This window comes from Tiliqua scincoides, chromosome 2, assembly GCF_035046505.1.
Source record: "Tiliqua scincoides isolate rTilSci1 chromosome 2, rTilSci1.hap2, whole genome shotgun sequence".
NCBI classification, from domain to species: Eukaryota; Metazoa; Chordata; class Lepidosauria; order Squamata; family Scincidae; genus Tiliqua; species Tiliqua scincoides.
The window spans coordinates 193,827,928-193,850,664 of NC_089822.1; the positions used below are offsets into that span (position 1 = coordinate 193,827,928).

At 44.8% G+C, this 22,737-nt stretch overlaps 1 protein-coding gene across 2 annotated transcripts; it reads right to left on the bottom strand.

Annotated features, from left to right (window-relative positions):
• Window positions 1-1,893: 1,893 nt before the first annotated feature.
• LOC136641374 (uncharacterized) lies at window positions 1,894-20,717 on the bottom strand. Of its 2 annotated transcripts, XM_066617117.1 has the most exons (12): window positions 20,456-20,531; window positions 18,644-19,504; window positions 17,250-17,340; window positions 16,926-17,021; window positions 16,437-16,559; window positions 16,048-16,146; window positions 15,778-15,876; window positions 12,273-12,877; window positions 11,557-11,611; window positions 7,232-8,418; window positions 5,877-6,218; window positions 1,894-4,474 (listed from the first exon to the last, which is right to left on the bottom strand). In XM_066617117.1, exons 2-12 carry the CDS (start codon window positions 19,064-19,066, stop codon window positions 2,525-2,527), a joined length of 5,070 nt encoding a protein of 1,689 aa, XP_066473214.1. In that variant the 5' UTR covers window positions 19,067-19,504; window positions 20,456-20,531; the 3' UTR covers window positions 1,894-2,524. The 2 variants fall into 2 exon arrangements, with proteins under 2 accessions (XP_066473214.1, XP_066473215.1); XM_066617118.1 differs by lacking the exon at window positions 18,644-19,504 and having other exon boundaries at window positions 20,456-20,717.
• Between the last annotated feature and the right edge of the window lie 2,020 nt (window positions 20,718-22,737).

A 22,737-nucleotide genomic window follows, 5' to 3' on the forward strand; every position in this document is an offset into this window, starting at 1 on the left:
ACCCTCTCAGAGAAACCTAGGCATTTAAACTCTAGCCTTTCAACTTCCACGCAGTCAGATGGAACCTGTGTGACTGTGGATGATGTAGTGGGCCCTGGGAGAGAAGATCTGCCCGGTGAGCAATTTTTCAAGGGGTGAGAACTGACAACTGTAGAAGTTCTGGATACCAGGGTCGCCTTGGCCATTTTGGGGCGACTAGGACTACTGTCACCTTGTATAGCCTTATTAGTCTGAGCACCTGTGCCAGAAGAGGAGCGGGGGGAGCGTAAAGACGACCCTTGGGCCAAGGGGTCGAAAGAGCATCAATTGCCTCCGCCCTTGGATACTCCATCCTGGAAAAGAAACTTTCCACTTGGGCGTTTTCACTTGTGGTGAACAGATCCAGGACTGGTATGCCAAAGCGGGCTGTGATTTCCGAGAAGGTTTGAGGATGCAGACCCCATTCTGCCTCCGCAAGCCTTCTCCGGCTTAGCCAATCCGCCTCTACATTTGATTTTCCCGCCAGGTGTTGGGCGCTTAGAGAAAGAAGATTTCTTTCTGCCCACTGAAGAATCAGGCTTGCCTCCCTCATAAGTTGCCTTGACCATGACCCCCCTTGGTGGTTCAGGTGGGCTTTGGCTGATACATTGTCGGTCCTGACTAGAACGTGTTCCTGAAGGACAAGAGGCTCGAAATGGGCAAGAGCTAGCTGGATCGCTCTCAATTCCAGCAGATTGATACTGACTTCCTGAGAGGACCAATGCCCTTGAACCAGTCTCCCCAATCAGATGGGTCCCCCATCCTAATAGACTGGCAACTGTGGTAAGAACTAGTTTGGGATGAGTGTGGAGACTGACCCCTCAGCCTAACCGGTTGTCGGTCATCCACCATTGCAGGTCCTTCTTCAGAGACAAGGGGACCTGAAGCCAGATAATAATAATAATGCATATATTTATATACCGCCTTTCTTGGTCGTCAGATTTCTCCTCACTTTATTCAAGGTGGTTTACATGGGCATGCTAAATCCCCATAGGGATTTTACAATCGAAGAAAGGTTCTATCTTTCAAGAACCACAACATTTCAGATGGATCTTTTTGATCTGGTATCACATTCTGTCCTCCGGTTTCCTCCCATGCAAGCTGACAAGCAGCTCCTTCATCTCTCACATGGAGGGCAGCCAAGATGCTTCTTCGCTCACACCAAAGAGCAGGTGGAATAACTCGGCTCAGCTTGTCAGCTGCTTCAAGGTCTCACCATTCACGGTGCCAGTGGCCTTGAACTGGCAACCTACGGATGTTATCTTCAGGCAAACGGAGGCTCTACCCTCTAGACCAGACCTCCTGCCCAGATCTGTTACCATCTCTCTATTAGCTTTGCATAAGGGGACTGAAACTGCTGCAGTTTCCGAGTGTGAAAGCATGCCCAGTTGACTAGTTGTAGGCATGAGATCAGCATGCCCCAGCCGACGAGCCCGAGGAGGGGAGGAGGAGAAAAAACAGGCGCAGTATGCAGGAGAGCTCCAAAGGGCAACCAGCCTGTGTGCGAGGCAGGAACGATCTGCGTCCTGGTCCCCGTGCACAGGGAGCTCCACCCTTTGGGTTTTGACCTGCCTACAGGATGCGACAAGGGACATTCCCATCCGTCAGGAATGCCCCCGTCACCACCAGGGAAAAGTGGTTATATATGTAATAGTAATTACTGGCAGGAGCCTGAACCGAGAACTTACAGAGCATGTCCTATTGCCCTGAGTAGTGAGCCATTGGGGCTACACATGTTGTTTATTTAAAAGATGTATGATACCTTTCTTCTGAAAAACTAAGATGCCCAAGGCAGCTCACAATAAAATACAATAAATAAAACCATAAATATAAAAACAAAAAATAAAAATGCAGAGCATCTAAAAGAGAGCAGAATAAAAGCAGAGAAGAACCTGTTTGGGCAGCAGGAACAAAACACTCAAGGGAGGAAAGCTAACTCAACCAGAAAGATCTTCAGCCCTGTTTGAAGGTCACCAGGGAGGAGGCAGTTCTTCACTGTATTGGGAGGGAGTTCCAAAGTTGTGGTGCTGTTCCTAGGCAGCAAAGGATGTCTGGAAGTGACTCTGCCCAGTGGCTCTTCCTGACCAAGGAAGACCATAAAGTCCTGTTCTTGTTCAGGTTGGAAGTCCGCCTAGGCAACTGATATTGGTCACTTGGACTCTGGCTTATGATTTCCAGCTCTTCATTTCCAACTTTTGCTTGGTGGCTGCCTAAAGCCTAGTTCTGACTATAGCACAACAGTGTTCTGTTCTTTTCCACTTCTAAAACGTAGCTCTGCAACGCTCTCTAGAGAAGTGGTTCCCGAACTTTTGCAGCCTGTAGCTTCTTTGACCCCTGTGGCTATTGCCCATAGCTCCCCATTACATCATCCCACCTCAATTACCCCAGTAATTGGGATGAAGGTACTATAGGATGTAACAAAATTAAAAGAAACTGTATTATTTTATTTACAAAAATATTTCTGAATAACCTTTTCTAACATAGGTAAGACTAACAACATAAAATCCTAGTGAGATGGCTGTGCTTGTTTTTCCTTGCACAGTTCATAAAATCTTGGTGTTATTTTTGAGATAGCAACACGCATTTCTTTTTCAATGTTAATTTTTGCCCTATATTTTGACTTAATCACTGCAATTGCGGAGAAGCCAGCTTCACAAAGGTAAGTAGTAGCAAACGGGATCAAAATACGCAATGCTCTCCTACTTATCACTGGGTATTCATCTTCAGATTGGCACCAAAACTCAGGGAGTGACTGAGACTGGAACCTCATTTTCAATATTGAGTCAGTTGACACATCAATTAACTGTTCTGCTTCCTTATTGTTGAAATGCGGAGGTATCTCAGAACTGAAGGGGTCTCTCACCCATTGCATTGGCTCCACTTCATCCTCTGGGAAATATTTTTGCAAGTAAAGATGCAGTTGTGACAAATACTGAAGAATAACTGCCCTCAGTTCCTCCTTTAATGCCATTTCATTTGTTTGCAAAAACTGGTCCAATGAAGGAAAACATTTATAGTCACCTTTGCTTATACTGCTCTTCCAAAGGATCACTTTCTTCTTCAATCCAGCAACTCTGTCTAAAAGTTGCAAGATGTTGGTATTACTGCCTTGCAAGGACATGTTTAATGCATTCAGTTTTTCAAAAAGGTCAGAAAGAAAAGCCAATTGTATTACAAAGTCTGAGTCAATGAATCTGTCAGCCAAACAATGTTCTTCCTCCTGTAGATATGAGTATATTTCATTCCTCAGCTCATACAGTCTAAGCAGGGAGTTACTGAGAGACAGCCAGTGAGAACTGCTGTAGAACAAGAGGCATGAGCGTTCGGCACCCATGCTATCACACATCTTTGCAAAAAAGCTCGCTTTCATTGGTCTTGTTTTAATAAAATTTACCACTTTAATGACTGTTTTCAGAATATCATGCAGTTCTTCACTGAGATTTTCTGCTGCCAGTGCTTCCCTGTGTATTATACAGTGTGTCCAAAGAGCATGAGGTGCTTTGGACTGTATGAGAGCTTGAAGTCCTTGGTAACAACCTGCCATTGAACGACCCTCATCAGTACAAACTCCAACACATTTCTCCCAGTCAATCTGATTTTGCACCATAAAATCATCCAAAACCTCAAACATGTCTTCATCTGTAGTTCCACCTTTCATTTCTTTACAGAACAGCAGATCCTCAACAATTTTTTTTTCATTAACAAACCTTACATAGCAAATAAGATAGGTGTCTTTGTGGTTGGTTGTTGCCTCGCCCAACTGCAGTGCAAACTCCTTGCCTTTTAAGCTACAAATCAGCTGGTCATTAATATCTTCAGCCATATCATCTATCCTCCGACTTATTGTATTATTAGAAAGAGGCACTTTGAGCAGCTGTTTACCTGCCTCTTCACCGAGCATGCTTGTAACCATGTCAACAGCAGCAGGCAAAATCAGCTCTTCTGCAATTGTGTGGGGTTTTTTACACTGTGCAATATGATAGGCCATTTTATATGACGACAGGAGGCCGTTAGCATTAACTTTGGTTTGATTTGTGAAAGTGGATTGTTGTGGTTTGTATTCTTTAAGTTTCCTTATAAAAAATTCTCTTGGTTTTCCAACATCATTTGGGTGAAGACTTTCAAGGTGACGTTTTAGTTTGTTTGGACGCATTGATTCTGCAGCTAAAACTTTTAAACAGATCACACACTGAGGACGTTCCTCATTATTCACCCCTACACATGTGAAGCCATAATCTAGATAGCTCTCGTAGTACTTTCTGCACTTGGCTTTTTGCTTCCTGACCCCTTTTTTCTCAGAGGAACCTGGGATTTTACTTTGCTCAGACGAACTTGAACTTGGCACTAAAAGACTCTTCATTGTGTCCAAACTAAATACATGGAGCTCGTTGGAGCTTATATGTGCTTGCTGAATGTTCTGGAAAGATCCAGGCATTGATCCACACTGCTTTGGTATCTCGAAAAAGAAATACAAAAATTGAATTAGATTTAAAAGTAGAATACTGTGCTAAGAAGAAGCAAGAGATATGCGCTGCTGCATCTGTGATCTATAAGTTTGAAGAAAACATCTAACTGTCCTTTCCTAGAAACAGAATACTGGATGAGATTGGCTTTTTGGTACAATACAGAAGGGCTCTTGTTATGAACTCACCCTTGTTTACAGCAAGATAGACTTTCCAGGTCCAACACTGAAATACTATTTGCATTTCTTGTGAAAACATACTCAGGAGCATTTGGAATAAGGCTGTGCCAAGGATCCCCCCATACACATTTTTTACTCCTAACTGGGCAGAGAAGATAAAAAGAGTTTTTATAATTGTAACTTAGAAATCAGAATTCCTCTTGAAAAGTTCTGTAGTCAAGTGTGTTGGCAACAGGTAGCTCACTGGAGTGAGAATTCTCACATATGCCTCTTCCCCCCCAAAAGAGGAATAAAAGTTATGAACCTCTCTAAGGAGAGGAACCTGAAGCAAGAGAAAGACTTCAGCCCTACAGATATTCACTTCCACCAGGCTTGTTTCCACTCTACATACATACACAAACACACTCTCCAAACTGCTCTGCAAATGCCTCCGACACAAGTTCAAACATCCTCCCCCCACATATGCTCCAAACTTGCACCATATTGTCTCCAAAGCACACTCCCAACCCCAACCTCCCCAGGGTCCAGTAATTTGCTTTTCCAGATTCATTCCAGTGGAAATGTATTAAAAATGTCTCTGAGCCCATGAAGAATGCAGCTCCCTTTCCACTGAGCAAGTGCAGCTAGCCCCTCCACACTTCTAAGGAGTATTGTCAAATGAAAGCACTCCTGGTGCCTGAGCCCCTGCACAATATTGTCCTGATTCTTCCCAGTTCTCATCCAGCAGCTCTTCACAATTAAAATATGGCATGATATTCACAGTTAAAATATGGTCTTATCCCTTCCAGCTCTCCAATTCTGTTACTATAAAAGTTCTAATTTTTTTTGCACCCACCCAGATGTTTGCCCATAGCACAATCCAATAAGAATCACCAGGGCTCAAAAGGCTAGTGAACACAATCTTTCCATTTGCAAAAGAAGACCACTCAAAGTTTTTGTGCCAGTCCAACTCCAGATTTTTGGCCATCCGGATGCTTTCTGAGGGTCAGGGAGGCTGCCCATGAAGTCCCTCGGCCCTCAGAAGTCCCTCCAGATGCGACCAGAGCAGAGCTCTCGTTGTGTTCCAAGGATGTGAAGTGCCAAGATTCACAGATCTGATTATCCCTGGGTTTTGGCATCCATGGCGGTTCCAGGAATGGAACCCCCATAGATTCCGAGGCCCAAATGTACTTTGTTCTCGAGTACTAAAGTAGTCTGTATGGTCTACTAGGCTTACCAACAGGGAAGTACTATCTGAGATGTCTTCACGAAGTTTTGTTTGCTGTTCTTTCTCAGCCTTCAGTTTGGTAACATAGGTGTGGTCTGATAATACAACATCAGGATGGAATATGGCAGCATCACTTGACAATGTCTCCATGGTTACAGCATCCTTTTTAACCATCTCCAAAATAACAGCTTCTCTGTTGCATGGGACTGCTCCAAAATGGAACTTTGGTTCATTTTTTTCTGAATCTGACCAAGACATTGTGGCTTTCAACATGGTCTCCATATTTTGCGGGCATGGTTTTTCATCTACTCCAAGAGCAACAAATTCCTCTTTCTGATCTGTGTTCTTTACCTGGAAGAAAATATGTCAAACAATGGAATGTATTTGTTTATAATCTGCTGTTCTTCTGATGTGTGGTACACGATTCTATCTTTACTATTCAGTTCTAACTACCTCCCTATGAAATAGGTTTACTGTAGAAAGGTGGGATATCCTCAACAGGTTAGGCTGAGAGATAGCAATTGGTCCAGGTCATTTAGAGCCCAGTCTTATCCTTTCCCCCATTCCACAGCATTCAACCATGTCAAAATAGGCAGCACTGTATGTTATAGCGGGGAGGGGGAGATTAGGTGGTCTGGGAGAGGAAATTGAAAATGTTTTCCTTTACCCTTCTGTAAGTTATCTGTGGATTTGGCTCCACGTGGGTCCCCCAGACCCATGTGGAGCCAGACATGGCCCCACCTGAGCCCTCCAGAGTCACATCTCCGGTCACTTCCACTACCACTGCAGGCTTCAGAATGATTTTTTTGGCCAAAAAAGCTACTTTCGGTTTCCTGAGGGAAACCAGAAGTGATGCTTGTATGCCATAGAAAGCATTCTGAAGGCCCATGCATTTTTTTCACAGAAAAGGCCATTCTGAAGCCCACAGGGCAGTGGACCGACACACAATGTCTCCACAGGTTTTAAGTCCTCCAGATGCAACAAGAGCACAGTGGGGTCAATTACAGATTTAATTATCCACGAAATTTAGCATCTGTGGGGGATCTGAGAACAGATCCCTGCAGATATCAAAGCCTCAAATGTATATGTTTAAAAAATTTTAAATAAAGTAGAACCCTCCGAACCCGTCCCAAGCAGTTGCTGATCTGTTTTTAAAAAAATTCCCCAAACACCCTAAAAGCTGCAATCCTATCCACACTTACCCAGGAGTAAGTCCCATGGACTACCACTGCTAAAAACATTTACATAGTAACCTGTTAAAAGTACGGATCTGTATCATTTCCCCAAATGCAGTCACCTACCATGGTAGCATTAAGTTCAATATACTAAAAATAAAACACACATTGAAATGAATGGGGACCCACCTGAAATTGGTTCACGACCCACCTAGTGGGTCCTGACCCACAGTCTGAGAAACACTGATATAAACACCCTTGAGCATTCTCCACATATTCCATTCCTGGAGCATAATTTTGGTCTTTTGCCCAGTTGATTTCTGCTTGTCTTCTCTCTTCCTGCCTGTCCCACTGTAGTTTCAGGGGGTCACCCCTTTCATTTTTGTGCCTGACGGGCAGTTCAAAGTTATCTTGGTTTTCCCATTGAGTCAGAAATGACTTGCTCCTGATCTGCTGCTTTTCTGTAAAATCCATGCATAAAACCTGCTGTTTTTCTGGCTGTTCAGTGATCCACCTGAGTGGTAGTTGTTCAGGTTCTTTCAAATGAGAAGTTAGCCTTTGTATTTGGGTACTGTGGGTTTGTCCTGTAACTAAACTTTTCAGCTGTGCTGCTTCTTTCCAATACGGAACGCTTTCCATGAATATATTATTTGCAAGAACTTCAGTCTGCCAGGAACCTCCAGAAACCTCATAAAATGCATCTTCAAAGTATTGTGCATGCTGTTTCTTCTCAAACATCACTTCAGCTATCTCACTGTTTGGTTTCTTGGTAACATATGAATGGTCTGTCAGTATACAACCTGAAGGAATGTCAGGATGCATGCATGGTTTCTCACTGGATAATTCTAGAGCATATGCACATTGTGTGGCAACCATACTTTTATCACGCCTCATCATATCTGTTAACAATTCAAATCTATCTGTGGTATTTACCATCAGTTCACTTTCTTCTGGCATTGTATCCAACTCTTCTGACTTCACTTTTGGGGGATATGATAGTTCTCCTTCCTCAATCTTTATGTTGTCCAATCTCTCCATACGATTTACAGTGACTACACTGCTAGCTGCCTGGAGGGATGCAACATGCTGAAGTGTGTGGTGAGCGATCTGCTGTCTTGGAAGCTGAAGGAAGGTGAGATTGCCAGACTGAAGGGGAATTGAGCTAGTTGAACTATTCAATTGTTGGCTGGAGCAGTAGGCAAAATTAGATTCAGAAACTGCCATTTGTGCAAGACCTGCTCCCACAGGACAGACTTTCGGAAACAAACCAACAGCTTGTGACACAGAAATAGGTTCTGAAGGAAAGATGGTGGTTGCTTGAGTATCTGAAGTAGAAGTTGCAGGCTTGGATGTAACTTGGATTTGTGATGTCAGTCCTGCAACAAGTGACACAGAAGGAGAATGTGAACAACCTTCAGATTTCTCTAGGATCACTGACATTCCTGGGATGGGATGTTTACATCAGATCTTGTAGTAAAAAGAAGGTGATTTCTATTTTTCTGTCATGCAACAGCTGCAAAGGCTGGAAACCTGATTTAGCGGGATACAAAGAAGCAGAGAAGTAGCTTCCATGCATTCCTTTTATATCAGGAAATAGTTTTCAAAGCTACTGTAGCCTCAATTATGTCAAGAACAAATATATGCAAGAACTCTTATCAGAATAAAATACTTTGCACAGTGAAAACTAGAGATCATATTAGAAAAAAATGCAAAATATTTGATAAGGTCACTTAAATTGAAACTCAATATTTACTCAATCAGTGCTAAAAAGAGGGTCCTGCAATTTCTTGGGTAGACTTTGACTACATATTGAATTTATCACACAAACTGCAGCAAAGAAAATGTTAAATTCAGATTAATGTTGCACATTTCCCTCTGACCCAACACCATGTGCAGATGATATTTTGTGGGTGAAAGATCACAAGAGCTACCATACTAAAAATTACAAATCATGTAATCTATTATACTGTAAACTCAGCAGAAGCTACTATCCATAATTAAGCAGGAAGCAGACTATTTCAAGGAAGTTTGATTCTATTTTCCAAGCCCCTAGTTTCAACAAAATAATACAGAGGGGCCACGTTATCCGTGTTTGGAATTCACACATTTCATCATCTGTGGATGCCAAAAGGTTCCCCCCAAGTCTCCAAACCCAGTCAGGTCCTGAGGTTTTTCTGAGGCCTGCAGAGGTCGCGCATGACCACCCACAGTTTCAGAATGACCATTTGAGCAAAAAAACCATGCTACTTTTGGTTACGATAACCGCCAGAGAAGCGGTTGGCCCGCCAGAGAAGCGGTTGGCCCTCTGGATGGTGAGGGAGGGAAAGGGGAGATAAAAGGAGACCTAGAGATGGCAGAGAAATTCAATGAGTTCTTTGCATCTGTCTTCACGGCAGAAGACCTCGGGCAGATACCGCTGCCCGAACGGCCCCTTCTAACCGAGGAGTTAAGTCAGATAGAGGTTAAAAGAGAAGATGTTTCAGACCTCATTGATAAATTAAAGATCAATAAGTCACCGGGCCCTGATGGCATCCACCCAAGGGTTATTAAGGAATTGAAGAATGAAGTTGCAGATCTCTTGACTAAGGTATGCAACTTGTCCCTCAAAACGGCCACAGTGCCAGAAGATTGGAGGATAGCAAATGTCACGCCTATTTTTAAAAAGGGAAAGAGGGGGGACCCGGGAAACTATAGGCCGGTCAGCCTAACATCTATACCGGGTAAGATGGTGGAATGCCTCATCAAAGATAGGATCTCAAAACACATAGACGAACAGGCCTTGCTGAGGGAGAGTCAGCATGGCTTCTGTAAGGGTAAGTCTTGCCTCACAAACCTTATAGAATTCTTTGAAAAGGTCAACAGGCATGTGGATGCGGGAGAACCCGTGGACATTATATATCTGGACTTTCAGAAGGCGTTTGACACGGTCCCTCACCAAAGGTTACTGAAAAAACTCCACAGTCAGGGAATTAGAGGACAGGTCCTCTCCTGGATTGAGAACTGGTTGGAGGCCAGGAAGCAGAGAGTGGGTGTCAATGGGCAATTTTCACAATGGAGAGAGGTGAAAAGCGGTGTGCCCCAAGGATCTGTCCTGGGACCGGTGCTTTTCAACCTCTTCATAAATGACCTGGAGACAGGGTTGAGCAGTGAAGTGGCTAAGTTTGCAGATGACACCAAACTTTTCCGAGTGGTAAAGACCAGAAGTGATTGTGAGGAGCTCCAGAAGGATCTCTCCAGACTGGCAGAATGGGCAGCAAAATGGCAGATGCGCTTCAATGTCAGTAAGTGTAAAGTCATGCACATTGGGGCAAAAAATCAAAACTTCACATATAGGCTGATGGGTTCTGAGCTGTCTGTGACAGATCAGGAGAGAGATCTTGGGGTGGTGGTGGACAGGTCGATGAAAGTGTCGACCCAATGTGCGGCAGCAGTGAAGAAGGCCAATTCTATGCTTGGGATCATTAGGAAGGGTATTGAGAACAAAACGGTTAGTATTATAATGCCGTTGTACAAATCGATGGTAAGGCCACACCTGGAGTACTGTGTCCAGTTCTGGTCGCCGCATCTCAAAAAAGACATAGTGGAAATGGAAAAGGTGCAAAAGAGAGCGACTAAGATGATTACGGGGCTGGGGCACCTTCCTTATGAGGAAAGGCTACGGCGTTTGGGCCTCTTCAGCCTAGAAAAGAGACGCTTGAGGGGGGACATGATTGAGACATACAAAATTATGCAGGGGATGGACAGAGTGGATAGGGAGATGCTCTTTACACTCTCACATAATACCAGAACCAGGGGACATCCACTAAAATTGAGTGTTGGGCGGGTTAGGACAGACAAAAGAAAATATTTCTTTACTCAGCGCGTGGTCGGTCTGTGGAACTCCTTGCCACAGGATGTGGTGCTGGCGTCTAGCCTAGACGCCTTTAAAAGGGGATTGGACGAGTTTCTGGAGGAAAAATCCATTATGGGGTACAAGCCATGATGTGTATGTGCAACCTCCTGATTTTAGGAATGGGTTAAGTCAGAATGCCAGATGTAGGGGAGAGCACCAGGATGAGGTCTCTTGTTATCTGGTGTGCTCCCTGGGGCATTTGGTGGGCCGCTGTGAGATACAGGAAGCTGGACTAGATGGGCCTATGGCCTGATCCAGTGGGGCTGTTCTTATGTTCTTATGTTCTTATGATAAAACCAGAAGTGATTTTTTTTGCCCTTATAAGACATAAAAATGTCACTTAGGGTTTTTTTTTTTTTTTTTTGCGCCTAAACAACCATTCTAAAGCCCAGAGCCTGAAGATGGTTGTGCGTGGCTTCTGTGGGCCCCAGAAGGGCCTCTGGACTCAATCGGAGCACAGCTCTGGTCAGGTTCAGAGGCTTGGAGAGGCCTGAAATCTACGGATTTCAACATCCATGGATATCCTTAACCGTAGGAGTTCTGGGAATGGAACTCCCGTGGATAACAAGGGTCAGCTATATTCACAGAATTGTTAAAGAAAAACGTAGTTTTCAAATTTCACCTTCAGAGTTGTTCATTGCACCACAATGCTTTTCAAGAAGTTCAGGATAATGGTCCTAAGAAGGAAGGCAGATAAGGAGTTAAGAGAGAGTGCAAAAAGAAAAATTAAAACCACAAATTTCAAGATTCTTATTTTTAAAATATAATATGAATCAACTTCAACTGCCTACAAGCTTACAGTGTTTAGATACAGGCATAATAACTTTCTAAATAATGCCCACCACAGAAAAGCTGAATTCACAATTTCAAGTAATTTTTCCTCAAGGCACTCCCCAATATAATTACATAATGGGCTTTTCCAACCAAGTTGACTTTGCAGTAATAGCTGAAACAAACGTACCTGATACCACTACTGAATTCCAAAAACTTGGCCCTTTCTGAGAGAAAGCAAAAATTTCTGCATATTCTCAAAATTACAGATACAGTAATTTGATTTATATTGAGACTATGTACAGTATTAATATATGAAATGGACAGAAAACAAATGTGCTGATCATTAACCTTTTCAGTTCTACTTGAATAACTGACTGCTGTTGTGGCTTTTTCTTCTGAATCTGGCTCTTGTATATTTGAGCACAAAACTTTTTCCCCCCTAAAGATTAAATGGACAGAATACATGTGCTCCTGTTGAGTCTACAAAACTAGATTCAAAAGTGATCAGGGTAGTGTAGGGGAGTACATAGGTGTTGATAAATGGTAGCCATTACTACAGCTTACTTGAGAAACAAACAGAGTTGTCTGAGGTTTTGCCTGTTCTTCAGTAACACAGGTTGGTAACTTCCAATTCTTCAACACACAATACTCTCGAACTAGATCCATCAGCTTCTCCTTAGGTAACTGCTGGGTTTGCTGCACAATTCTCTGTCTTTCCTGCACATTTCCCCCCAATTCTGGCATCAGAGGAACATCACCTCCCACTTGTTCTTCTGGAAAAGCATATCTCTTTTTTGACAGAAAAGAAGGTGGTACTACAAACTTTTTGGAGAATTTTGCTTTGCCTCTAGCTGTTGCCCGTTTCTTCTTAGAAATTTTTCTATTTTTAGTTTTTCTTCTCTTCTTTCTAAAAACAGAAGGCAGAGAAAAAAGCTTGAAAGTATATGAACTGGGTGGAGCAATGGAGGAATTCTTGGGTAAAAGAACCTGGTTTTTTTCTATACAGCTGGTGTTTTTGGAAGGAGGTTGGCAGAGCACAGAAGAATTAGATGCACTGGTAGAGAATCCCAAACTTGTTTCCATCAGTTTCCCTTCATTTTCTAAATATTCATCCAGCTTATCACTGTAGAAGGCAGACTGGTTCTTCAAGGAGCCCTTTGAAATGATCTCTGAATAAATACAAAATATGACATGTGCAAAGTTGTCAAACACAACCTTCGAAAGTACAGGGATTCCCATTTTAGCTTAAAAGAAGTTTCCCTGAAAAACAGCATGAAAGGCACTTGTCTACACCAGTGATTCCCAAACTTTTTAGCACCAGGACCAACTTACTAAGCACTCCATCAGGATCCATCTAGGTTTACGAGAAAAAAAAGAACTTTATTTACAAATAATTTTATTTAGTTCTTTATTTACAAAAAAAACTCAATCCATTTCATGTAATGAGGTAGCCCTGATACACTGTAATGAATGCTCTCCTTTTTCAATTTCTCCTCAGAAAAATTAAAAATGCATAAAATCTTCTGGGGTTTTTGGCATTATTGGTGGCATAAATTAAGATACATTTATAGATCTACATTTACATATGCTTGCAAAATGCAGCAATTTAGCACCTTGTGGAACTGCAGTAACTGAGCTCTTGGTAAGGCAGATGGCTCCTGCAGTTTGCAAGATAACTGCGAATTACTCTGCAAGAAGATCAGCAGCTATCTTGAAAACTGCAGCTGAAGTCTTTTCAGAACAATTAGCAGCTATCTGATTTTTGAATAGCCTCAGGGCTTGAAGAAATCTGGTCTTGTGATCACCTGTGTTTACACTGGAGGCTCTATTGCTTTGGGACCAAACAAAAATCAGGATGTGACCCAGTTAGGAAACCACTTTTCCATTTTTCTTTAGACAACAAACTCCTAGGAAGTGTGGGATTCAAAAGGAGGTACGTTTTTAAGGAATATGGGCAAGTTACAAATATTTTAGTCAGGAATTGACTATATTCCGCCACTGGAAAAAATAGCCAGCACCTACAATTTCCCAGCAAAATGTGCCCTTTCTTCGGACTTCGGGGAAGCGGCTAATGAATGAAAGACAGATAAAATCTGTCATCTTACCAACTGCAGACTGTTAATTTTGACATAAATAAATCAGGGCCCTATCCTGAACTGTGCATGCTGGTTCACCACTGGTGTGCACTGTCACAAATGTGCCATAAAGCACGTTTGCAAGCATTACCACCAGCCCAGTGTCAAGAGTGCCTACACTCTACACAATGCCTACACTCTAAACACAGTGCCTACAAAAGCAAAATTCAGTGCCTACACTAGTTTTGATACAACTGCTTTGCTGACACAGAATCCAATAGCTTTATCAGAAATCATGGACTGTGATTTTTAATTTAAAAAAGGAAAAATTTGTAGCCTTGAATAGCTGCGGAAAAATTCTTGAACACATGAAGATGGCTTCTGAGCCTTAACCCATTTCTGCCCAGCCCATAGGTATACACATTTGATCTCTGTTGCATATATGGGCAGAAATGCTTAAGCTAACACCAACAGAGGTCAAAAGTACTTCCACTGGCAAAAGAAATGGACATTGCCCACTCACTAAACTTCTTCCCCTTGCCAATTGTCTTCTGTTCTGCTCAGTTACATATTTCCTCATTACTCCCTGTATTGGAATTGCGGAAGATCTGGCAAGGAGGTAGATGTGGTGTCAGCATGGGCCCCTTTAAGGGTAAGTCCTGGGCATCCAGCAGAGTGTGCTGCACAACTGCAGCCACTTGAAGGCAATAGGGCCCTCAGGGATATAAGGAGCACCTGAGGCAGGAAGGGTTTGTGGGTTGTAAAAGGAGTGCAGGTTGGAGAGGAGACTAACTGACTGACTGGGCTTACTGACTTTGGAATCTGACCTCTGACTGTGACTTGGCTTATTGACTATGGACTTTGCCCTGGATACTCTGACTGACTTGGTGACTAATGGACTACTCGAACAGACTGCTGGAGACATTGGAGTTTGGTGTGTGGCTGCTGTGCCCAAGACCTGCTAAGGACCAAGGGTCTGCTGTAGTGGCAAGGACCAAGACCTTGTAGTGGCAAGGACCAAGACCAAGTGGCAAGACCTGCTATAGGAACAAGGGTCTGCTGTAGTGGCAGGAAGCTGCTGGCAGGAGAGAGGACCTCTGCAGGTTGAACAGGCGAGCTACCCTGGAGGTGGGGTCCAGCAGGACTGCAGGGCAGAACCAGGGTCATTTGTTGGGGGAAAGAAGGAGAGCTAATTTGCTTAAAGTGGGCATAATTCTCCAGGCAGAGCTTGGCCTTGGAATCTGGCAAAACACTCCCTCCATTACTATATCTTCCTTTCTTTCCATCATCAGTAGAACAGTGGGCCAAGTACATCACCCAAGCACAGTGGATCTGTTTCTGGACCCTCCACCCTACACATATACCAATACCCGCAGATAATTAAATCCACAGAAAGTCCTTCAATTATCTTCCAGATGCAACCGAAAGTGCCTTTCAGACTTCTCCAGGAGGCTTTCTGAAGCCCAGGGCGGCACAGCCTCCCAAACCTCAGAACACCTCCCAGACCTCCCTTCTGGCCATGTCAGGGAGGTCATGTGAGACATTTTGTACAAGACTTTCCTGTAGTGTGAACCTCAGAAGGACTTGTGCTCATTCCCATGTAAAGTGCGGGTACAGTCTGTAAGTTCTATTCTCTGCTCTGTAGTGTGAACCTGTATGTTGTTGGCCAGCAGACACCCATATGGATAACAGTATAAGTGCGAGTGCAAGAGGACAAGAGCAAGGTGAAGCATTTCTCATTATATTTATGCAATTATTCTGAAATTCAGAGAAATTCAAAATCCAGACATCTTCCTGTCCCAAGCAGTCCAGATAAAGGATACTCAACATGTACACAGATCTGTAAACTTTCCAATTTTACAACCACCCAATAAATTATTGTAACATTGAAAGATTCTTTCCTTTTATCCAAACAATATAATTATTTTTTCTTTGCAGAATCTGTCCCTTTCTGCCACACCAAACAGCAAATATGTGCATTACTGAACTCTTACCTTCCTGCCCAGAAGCATTGTGAAATTTCCCCTGCCAGCCCTTTATCTTTCTGAAATCATGTGTTTTTCCAGTTCTGGAAATAAAGGAAAGGCCAGTATCTAGAAGTGAAGGCAACAAACTCAATTTATTAACCAATCTCAAAATAATATTCATATATGAATGACAATTATATTTTGAACTGAACACTACTTACTAGTGATTTCCTATTTGCAGAATCTATCCCTTTCTGCTAGACCAAACAGCGAATACATGCATTACTGAACTCTTACCTTCCTGCCCAGAAGCTTTGTGAAATTTTCTCTGCCAGCCCTTTATCTTTCTGAAATCATGTGTTTTTCCAGTTCTGGAAATAAAGGAAGGGCCAGTATCTAGAAGTGAAGGCATCAAAGTCAATTTATTAACCTGTCTCAAAATTATGATCTTATATGAATGATCATTTTGAACTGAAAACTAGTTACTAGACTGATAGTGAAGAGCTATAAACAAGATTAAACAAAATATAGCACAACATAAACACTTGAGTAAAAACAAAGTTAGCTTTCAAGGATTCATTATGCGGAAAAAGAATAAAATAAGAAACATTCATGCTTTCTTGGTCATACTTAGAGCCCAACTAACTTTACCATTCTAGAATTATATTATTTTAAAATATATTCACCTTGAGAACTGGTGCTTGATGCCCCAAATTCAAAATCCTTTGAAAGGGTTAGGGGTAGCTGCACTCCTAAATATTTTAAGTCAATGCTACGTTCCGGGTCCACAGAACCCAGCTTCAGTCCCACTAGAAAAAAAAACACACCTTAAGTACTTAGATGCAAAAAAAGGTATGAATAAATAACTACATCAGGGATGTATTTAAAGAACATTCATCATTACTAAACACCAGTGAAATCAGTGAAGACAAGCTGGGTGTGACTAATTTCAATGTGATTAAGCTAAAGGACTTAATGTGAATGGAAGTAACATTAATAAATTATTAATACAAGTCAAGAAAGAAACTTATCTGAATGCACACATTGCACTGCACACATTCTCCAAACCATAAAAATGGCCCTTAGAGTGAGCTTCACAGGCACTTTTATGAATACCCAATAATATGTTCTAGGTAGCCATCATGACATCTATGGTGTCAATTGCTTAAACACACCTTCCTGAAGACTAGGATGTATCACTTGTTTGTGTCTGAAGAACTTCAGGTCTTCTAAGAGTTTTGTTTCTAGCTGACATAACCTCACTTGACAGTCTGCCAGAGAAGAGAATAATATTACTAAAATTACATCAAATGTTTAGAATGTAAACATACCTTTAAAAAATGCCCCCTTAGTATTCTTAGGCTGCAATCCTATGCACAATTACCCGGGAAGAAAATTCCTTAAATTCAATGGGACTTACTTCTGAGTAGACATGCATAGGAGTGCACTGAACACCTCTCCTTTACAGGCTCATCTCAATTATATTATGCCAAGGGTACCTGGATCATATGGGGTTGTTAAGGAAACTTGTACACTTTGCACATCTTCTTTTTCCCCACAGTCATCAACATCGTGACTATCAAGAACTTCCTATGTGAAACAGAAAATAAACATTTTATGTAAAACAGAACTTAAGGCTCACATGAGACTCTTCCACTTGCATAATTGCAGGAGTAGCAAAGAAGCTAAGGCTGAAGTCCAACAGACTTTTACCTGGGAGTAAGCCCCACTGAATACAATGAGAAAATGAGAACACATTCATAGCACTGCACTGTAAGAGCCTAATCCTCCAGGGACACAGTGCTGATCTCTGGCATGCTGCCCTGGCAACAGCCATTGCAAAAAAGCTGGAAAGCACTTTGCAGCAGCTGAGCAGAGGCAGGTGCTGGTGGGGAGGCCAGTGCAGGCAGGCAATGGGCCATCATGTAGGTTGGAAAGGCTCCGGACACCAACAGCTGTTCAGTTCACCATAGAGCAGCTTGGAGGTATTTTGGGGTGGGAGGAGGGTGGAAAGGGGACAAAATAGGGCACTGTGGTGACACAGCAGGGGTGAACGGACCAAGCCCGAGAGGGGATGGGGACAGCAACAGAGCCTATCCTTCCTCCTGGGCCTGATCTGTCAACAAGGGGCTGCATGTGCCAGTGCCAGCATTTTGCTGCTGCAGGACTGAGTAGCAGCCACTGGGGCGTTTGCCAAGTCAAGCAGATAAAAGTCACCTTGAGGAGACCTCCAGCAGCTTCATTTGCATACTGGATACAACAGCAGCCATTTCTGCATTGTGGTACAGGCAGTTTGGATAGGATTGGGCTGTATGCTGTGAATCAGACCTTCCCCATTTTGAATCATGAATTCACTAGGCAAGCCACTCCTCACTCTCAACTGTAACATGTGAATAATAATCTTTACCTTACAAAGGGCTGTTGCAGGGACTACATCAATCGAATACACATTAAAAGCTTTTACATCTGTTATTGTAAAAAACCTCCTTGGGGGTTTACAGAAAGCCTGCCTATGTGAACTGCTTTGTATTAAAGGAATCATCCAATGAATGACCAAGAAAGGCAGTATATAAATACTGGTAGTTATTATTATTATATCCCCCAAAGTGCTATATAAATGCTTATAATATACGATCACGCAAACCAGCTGATGTAGATGAGTCTTGATATAAACCTGCAAAACTTGTTCCAAACCAATACATTTAGAAATAGTGAGAATTAAGACTGCAGTAATGAACATGGAGACTCTCCATATTTAAGCATGTTTTCCCCATCCCAAAATCCCCACATTTCACTCACTGAGGAAATACAGCATCCGTTTTTAGTAACAGAAGGAACAAAAATCGATGTATTGTTTGCTACATCTGCCTACACTAAAGATCTGAAGATTTACCTTTGAGGGAAAAGATGCAAAGAGGACCCCATCTACATCCTCAAGGTCAAACACTGAGCATACAAAGCCTGGTTTCAAAGGGACTTGCTGGCATGTCTTATCAGACTTCCTGGTGTTTTTTAGGTGATGTCCAATCTCTGAGAACTTCAGTTTCTGTGGCCTTCCTCTTCTAACTGGTCCCGATAACACAGCATTTGGATTACAATCAACACCACAGCCCAACATAGATTTCTTCACTGCATTTGTCTTTTTTCCTCCAAAGGTCAATTTGGCTGATGTTGAGGGCATAAGATTGCAATTAGATACATTTTTCATTATGGAACAGTTGCTATTAGTTTCAGGATTTCCCCATGGCACATCTTTGACTAAAAAACATTTCTGCTTTTTGTTTTCAGAAAAACATTTTTTAACTTTTGTCTCCATATCTGCAAGTGGGCTGCACAATGTTATTTTCAAAACAGTCAGGCAAAGAATTCACTGAATGGTTCGAAGTGGGTTTCTTTGTTCGTGAAGTGATGGAAGATTAAAGGCATTTTCCCATTATCCAATTTTAATATTTTTGCTTTGGAAACACTCAACAGCTTATTCTGGAGCCACTTGAGGAGTCAGTTTCCATTCCCTTTCTTATCATGTCACTGCATTTCTTCAGTTGCTTCTCCAGTAAGGGGTCAACATCTATGCAGAAATATCACTCTGCCTCTTTATTGGTTTTTTCCTGCTTCACAAGCGTCTTTTCTGCACACACATTTGGAACATAATCAGTCATCTACTGGCTCATCTTTAACGAAAACATTGGTGTCTCCATTTGAATTCAGCAAGGATTTCAAACGAGAGTCACTTTCATAAGGACTACCTGCCGGACTGAAAAAAAAAGAAAATAAAAAGCTAGACTAAAATTAAGTAATAGAGATATCCTGTTCTGAACATTCATATTACATATTTGTAGATAATTAAATGAAAAAACTATTGCATATTGTTTAGGCAGATCTCATCCACAGCTTGTGTCTCCTTTCCGTAACAATCTTCCTTGAAAAAGCATTGAAGTTATCTGTGACAGTGCACACTTTTTTCCTAACAGCCCAATTCTAAGGTTCCCCGGTGCCCAGCAGAACCAAAATCGGTGCCTGTATCCTGTGAGGCCAGGGAAGTTGCTGGAGGTCTCCTTGGGGTAAGGGAACATTGGTGCTTTTTCCCTGTGTCAAGCTTAGCTGGCCCCAATGGGTCTACTCAGATCTGTGCCAGCCCTTGAGCTGGTGCAGAACAAAGGAGACCTGTGTTGGGCTCTGTAGCTCCAGAGGAGGGGGGTAGGATTGGGCGGCACCCTCTGTCATGTCACCACCAGGCCCGATCCGCCAGCCATACGGCTCCGTTTTGTCCCACCGGGAAAGGCTCCGAAGGGAGGTGCTGCTTGTCCACCGCACTGAGGCTCCCTGCCACACTGGGCGCTCTGCCCCCTCTAGCTACGCCACCGCCTGGATGCTTTTGGGTGCTGAAGCAGAAGACCATCTCTTCTCAGGAGCTGACTTGGGCTATGACTGAACTGAGTGCAGGTGCTTCCTCCAGCCCAAGAGGGAGGGAAGACCTTACAAGACAAGCAAGGAGCAGACACACAAAGGGAGCCCTTCCAAAGCTCCACCAAAGCCACAGCACCAGCACGCACTGCCCACTTTTATACCCAGCATAACCCTCAAGTCAGTGCCCTGCAACGGTCCCTGCGCGTGCACAACGACCCGCCCCGCCGCCGCCGACGACGACGACCGAGGCCCCCCACGTGGACCGCATTCGAAAGTTCTCATCCCAACGACTACTCACCCAGACGGCGCGCGCGCCCCCCGACCTCCGAAAGGCACTTCCGGCTTGCGCCATTAAACCGGAAGTGCCTCTCTGAGGTCTCCGAAAGGAACTTCCGGTTCCCCATCCCAAAACCGGAAGTGCCTTTCGGAGGCCTTTCAAGGCCCAGGGAGGAGGCGCGCGGCCTCCCCGAGCGTCAGAACGCCTCTCCGAGCGCTGGAGGAGGCACTTCCGGTTTCCGCCAAAAAGCGGAAGTGCGTATGTAAGGCCTTGGGATCGGCATCCCAAGTGTTCAAACGCCCAACGCTTCTGGGGGGTGGGGTTGGACGTTAGCGTCGAAGGGCAACCAAGCCCCGCCCCCTCACGCAGCCGGCCAATCACAGGCTTCGCCCCGCCCCACAGCGGATGTTAGCACGCGCAGTCTTGTATCCCCCACCCGCTCGCGCCCCAACCGTTTGCCTTGCGGTTGCCAGGCGACGGGGACCCGAGTTCCCCCCCACACACACCCCGTCCCTAATGACACCACTGCAGAGACAGACCCTCCCGAAGAGGCCAGTGGGAACAGACCCTGCGCGCGCCCGGCCGCGTGACGTTAGCAGCCGGCACTGCGGCCCCGCGAGCGGTCACGTGCCCGTCCTTCATTTCCCCCTCCCCCCGCCTGGGTCCCCCCCAACGGTCGCGTGCAGGCGGGCCGATGAGGGCACGTTGTGGAAATGGCGGACACACGGCTTCTCTGCGCGGGCGGGGAGTGGAGGGCGAGGCGGGCGCAAGGGAGAGCGCGCTTGCGCCCCGGCCGCCACCCCAGGGAGTCGCCTTCTGGCCCGCGAGGGCTCCTGCCTGTGCTGGGGCGGGGGGCGCTGGCGCTGCGCTGCTCTGGGAAGCCCTCTTCGTGGCCGCCTCCGCCACAATTACCATCTGTTCGGTAGCGTAGCTGGAGGGGGAGCGGAGCACTCAGCCTGGCAGGGAGGTGGGCGAGCGGCCCCTCCCTTCGGAGCCATTCCCGGCGGAGGGGCCAAACAGAGCCGTACGGCCAGGCTAAGTGTCGCGCCCCCCTCAGCTACGCCACTGTGTAATTATCTGTTACGTTACAGAGGATTTAAATGGCTCGGCTGAGCTCGTCTGGGAGGCATCGCTGTGGGAGCAGGCTGAGGGCTCGAGCAAGGCCCTGCTGGAAGGGCTGCAACAGCTGTTCTCATCGAGGTGGAGCGAAGGAGACGCTTCTCCCACTGGAATCTCGCCAGCGATACGATCGATCCACGTTGTCTGCATGTTTCTCCCGTGTTTGTCTCCGATCAAGTAGCTCTGCTAATTCCAGGGCATTTCTAACATATGTTTGACCAGCAACAAGAGCAAAGCAAACAAAAAAGGGGAGAGCATTTTTTATACTTTTTGTTTAAAACACGAATCGTCGCCCCGAATAAAAACATTGAAATCCTGCATTTGAGTGTTTATTTCCCAGAAGTGAAAATACATTTTTCTGTTAGAAATAATACTGTGGCTGCATCTGCTGAGCTGGCTGTGGTGTGAGTAAGCCTGGTGCCCTGGTGCTGCCCCCCATGGCTGAGGGGGGCAAAAGACCCCCCAGCTCACAACAACCCTGCAAGGTGGAGCTGGCTGTGGTGTGACACAACCTGGTGCTGCCCCCTCCTGGGCACAAGCCCCTTCTGCCTGTGTCGTTCTCCCCCCCCCCGCCCTTTGGGAGGACCCCCAGACAGCTCTGCAGCCTGTCCAAGAGCTGCCCCTCGGAGGCCCTGCAAGCAAAAAACCCAGGAACCGAACCCGGGGGCCATTGCCCGCTCGCCAGCCTAGGACATTGAAGCGTGGGCCAGCTGGGCTGGGCGCAGTGGCCTGGCACTCTAGGCCCAGGAGGACCTCGGCAGGACGGGGCCCCGCAAGCCCGGGCACTGGCCTGGGAGGGCCGTGGTGGGCTGGCGAGGCAGGGGAGCTCTACCTGCTGCCCCCAGGGATACTGCTATGGTAGATCCCATTGGTGAGGAATGCCCCTGCCTTCACCAGGGAAAACAGGAATTTGCCTGACCTGGGAAAGTCTTGTTCCTGGTGGAGGCAGGGCGCATTCCGCCCACCACACTTCAGGGGATCACTCCTTCTACTGCATAAACGTACGAGATGCAAGGTGGTATTTAGGTGGTATTTAGGGTTTCCTATGACCTATTTCCCTATGGCATCCATGAAAAGTCAAATCCAGGCATATTGGGGATCTACTGTACTGTATATGATACCCAGAAGCAGGTGCTTGACTTGGAGCACAAGCCTATGCATGTCTACTCAGAAGCAAGTCCTAT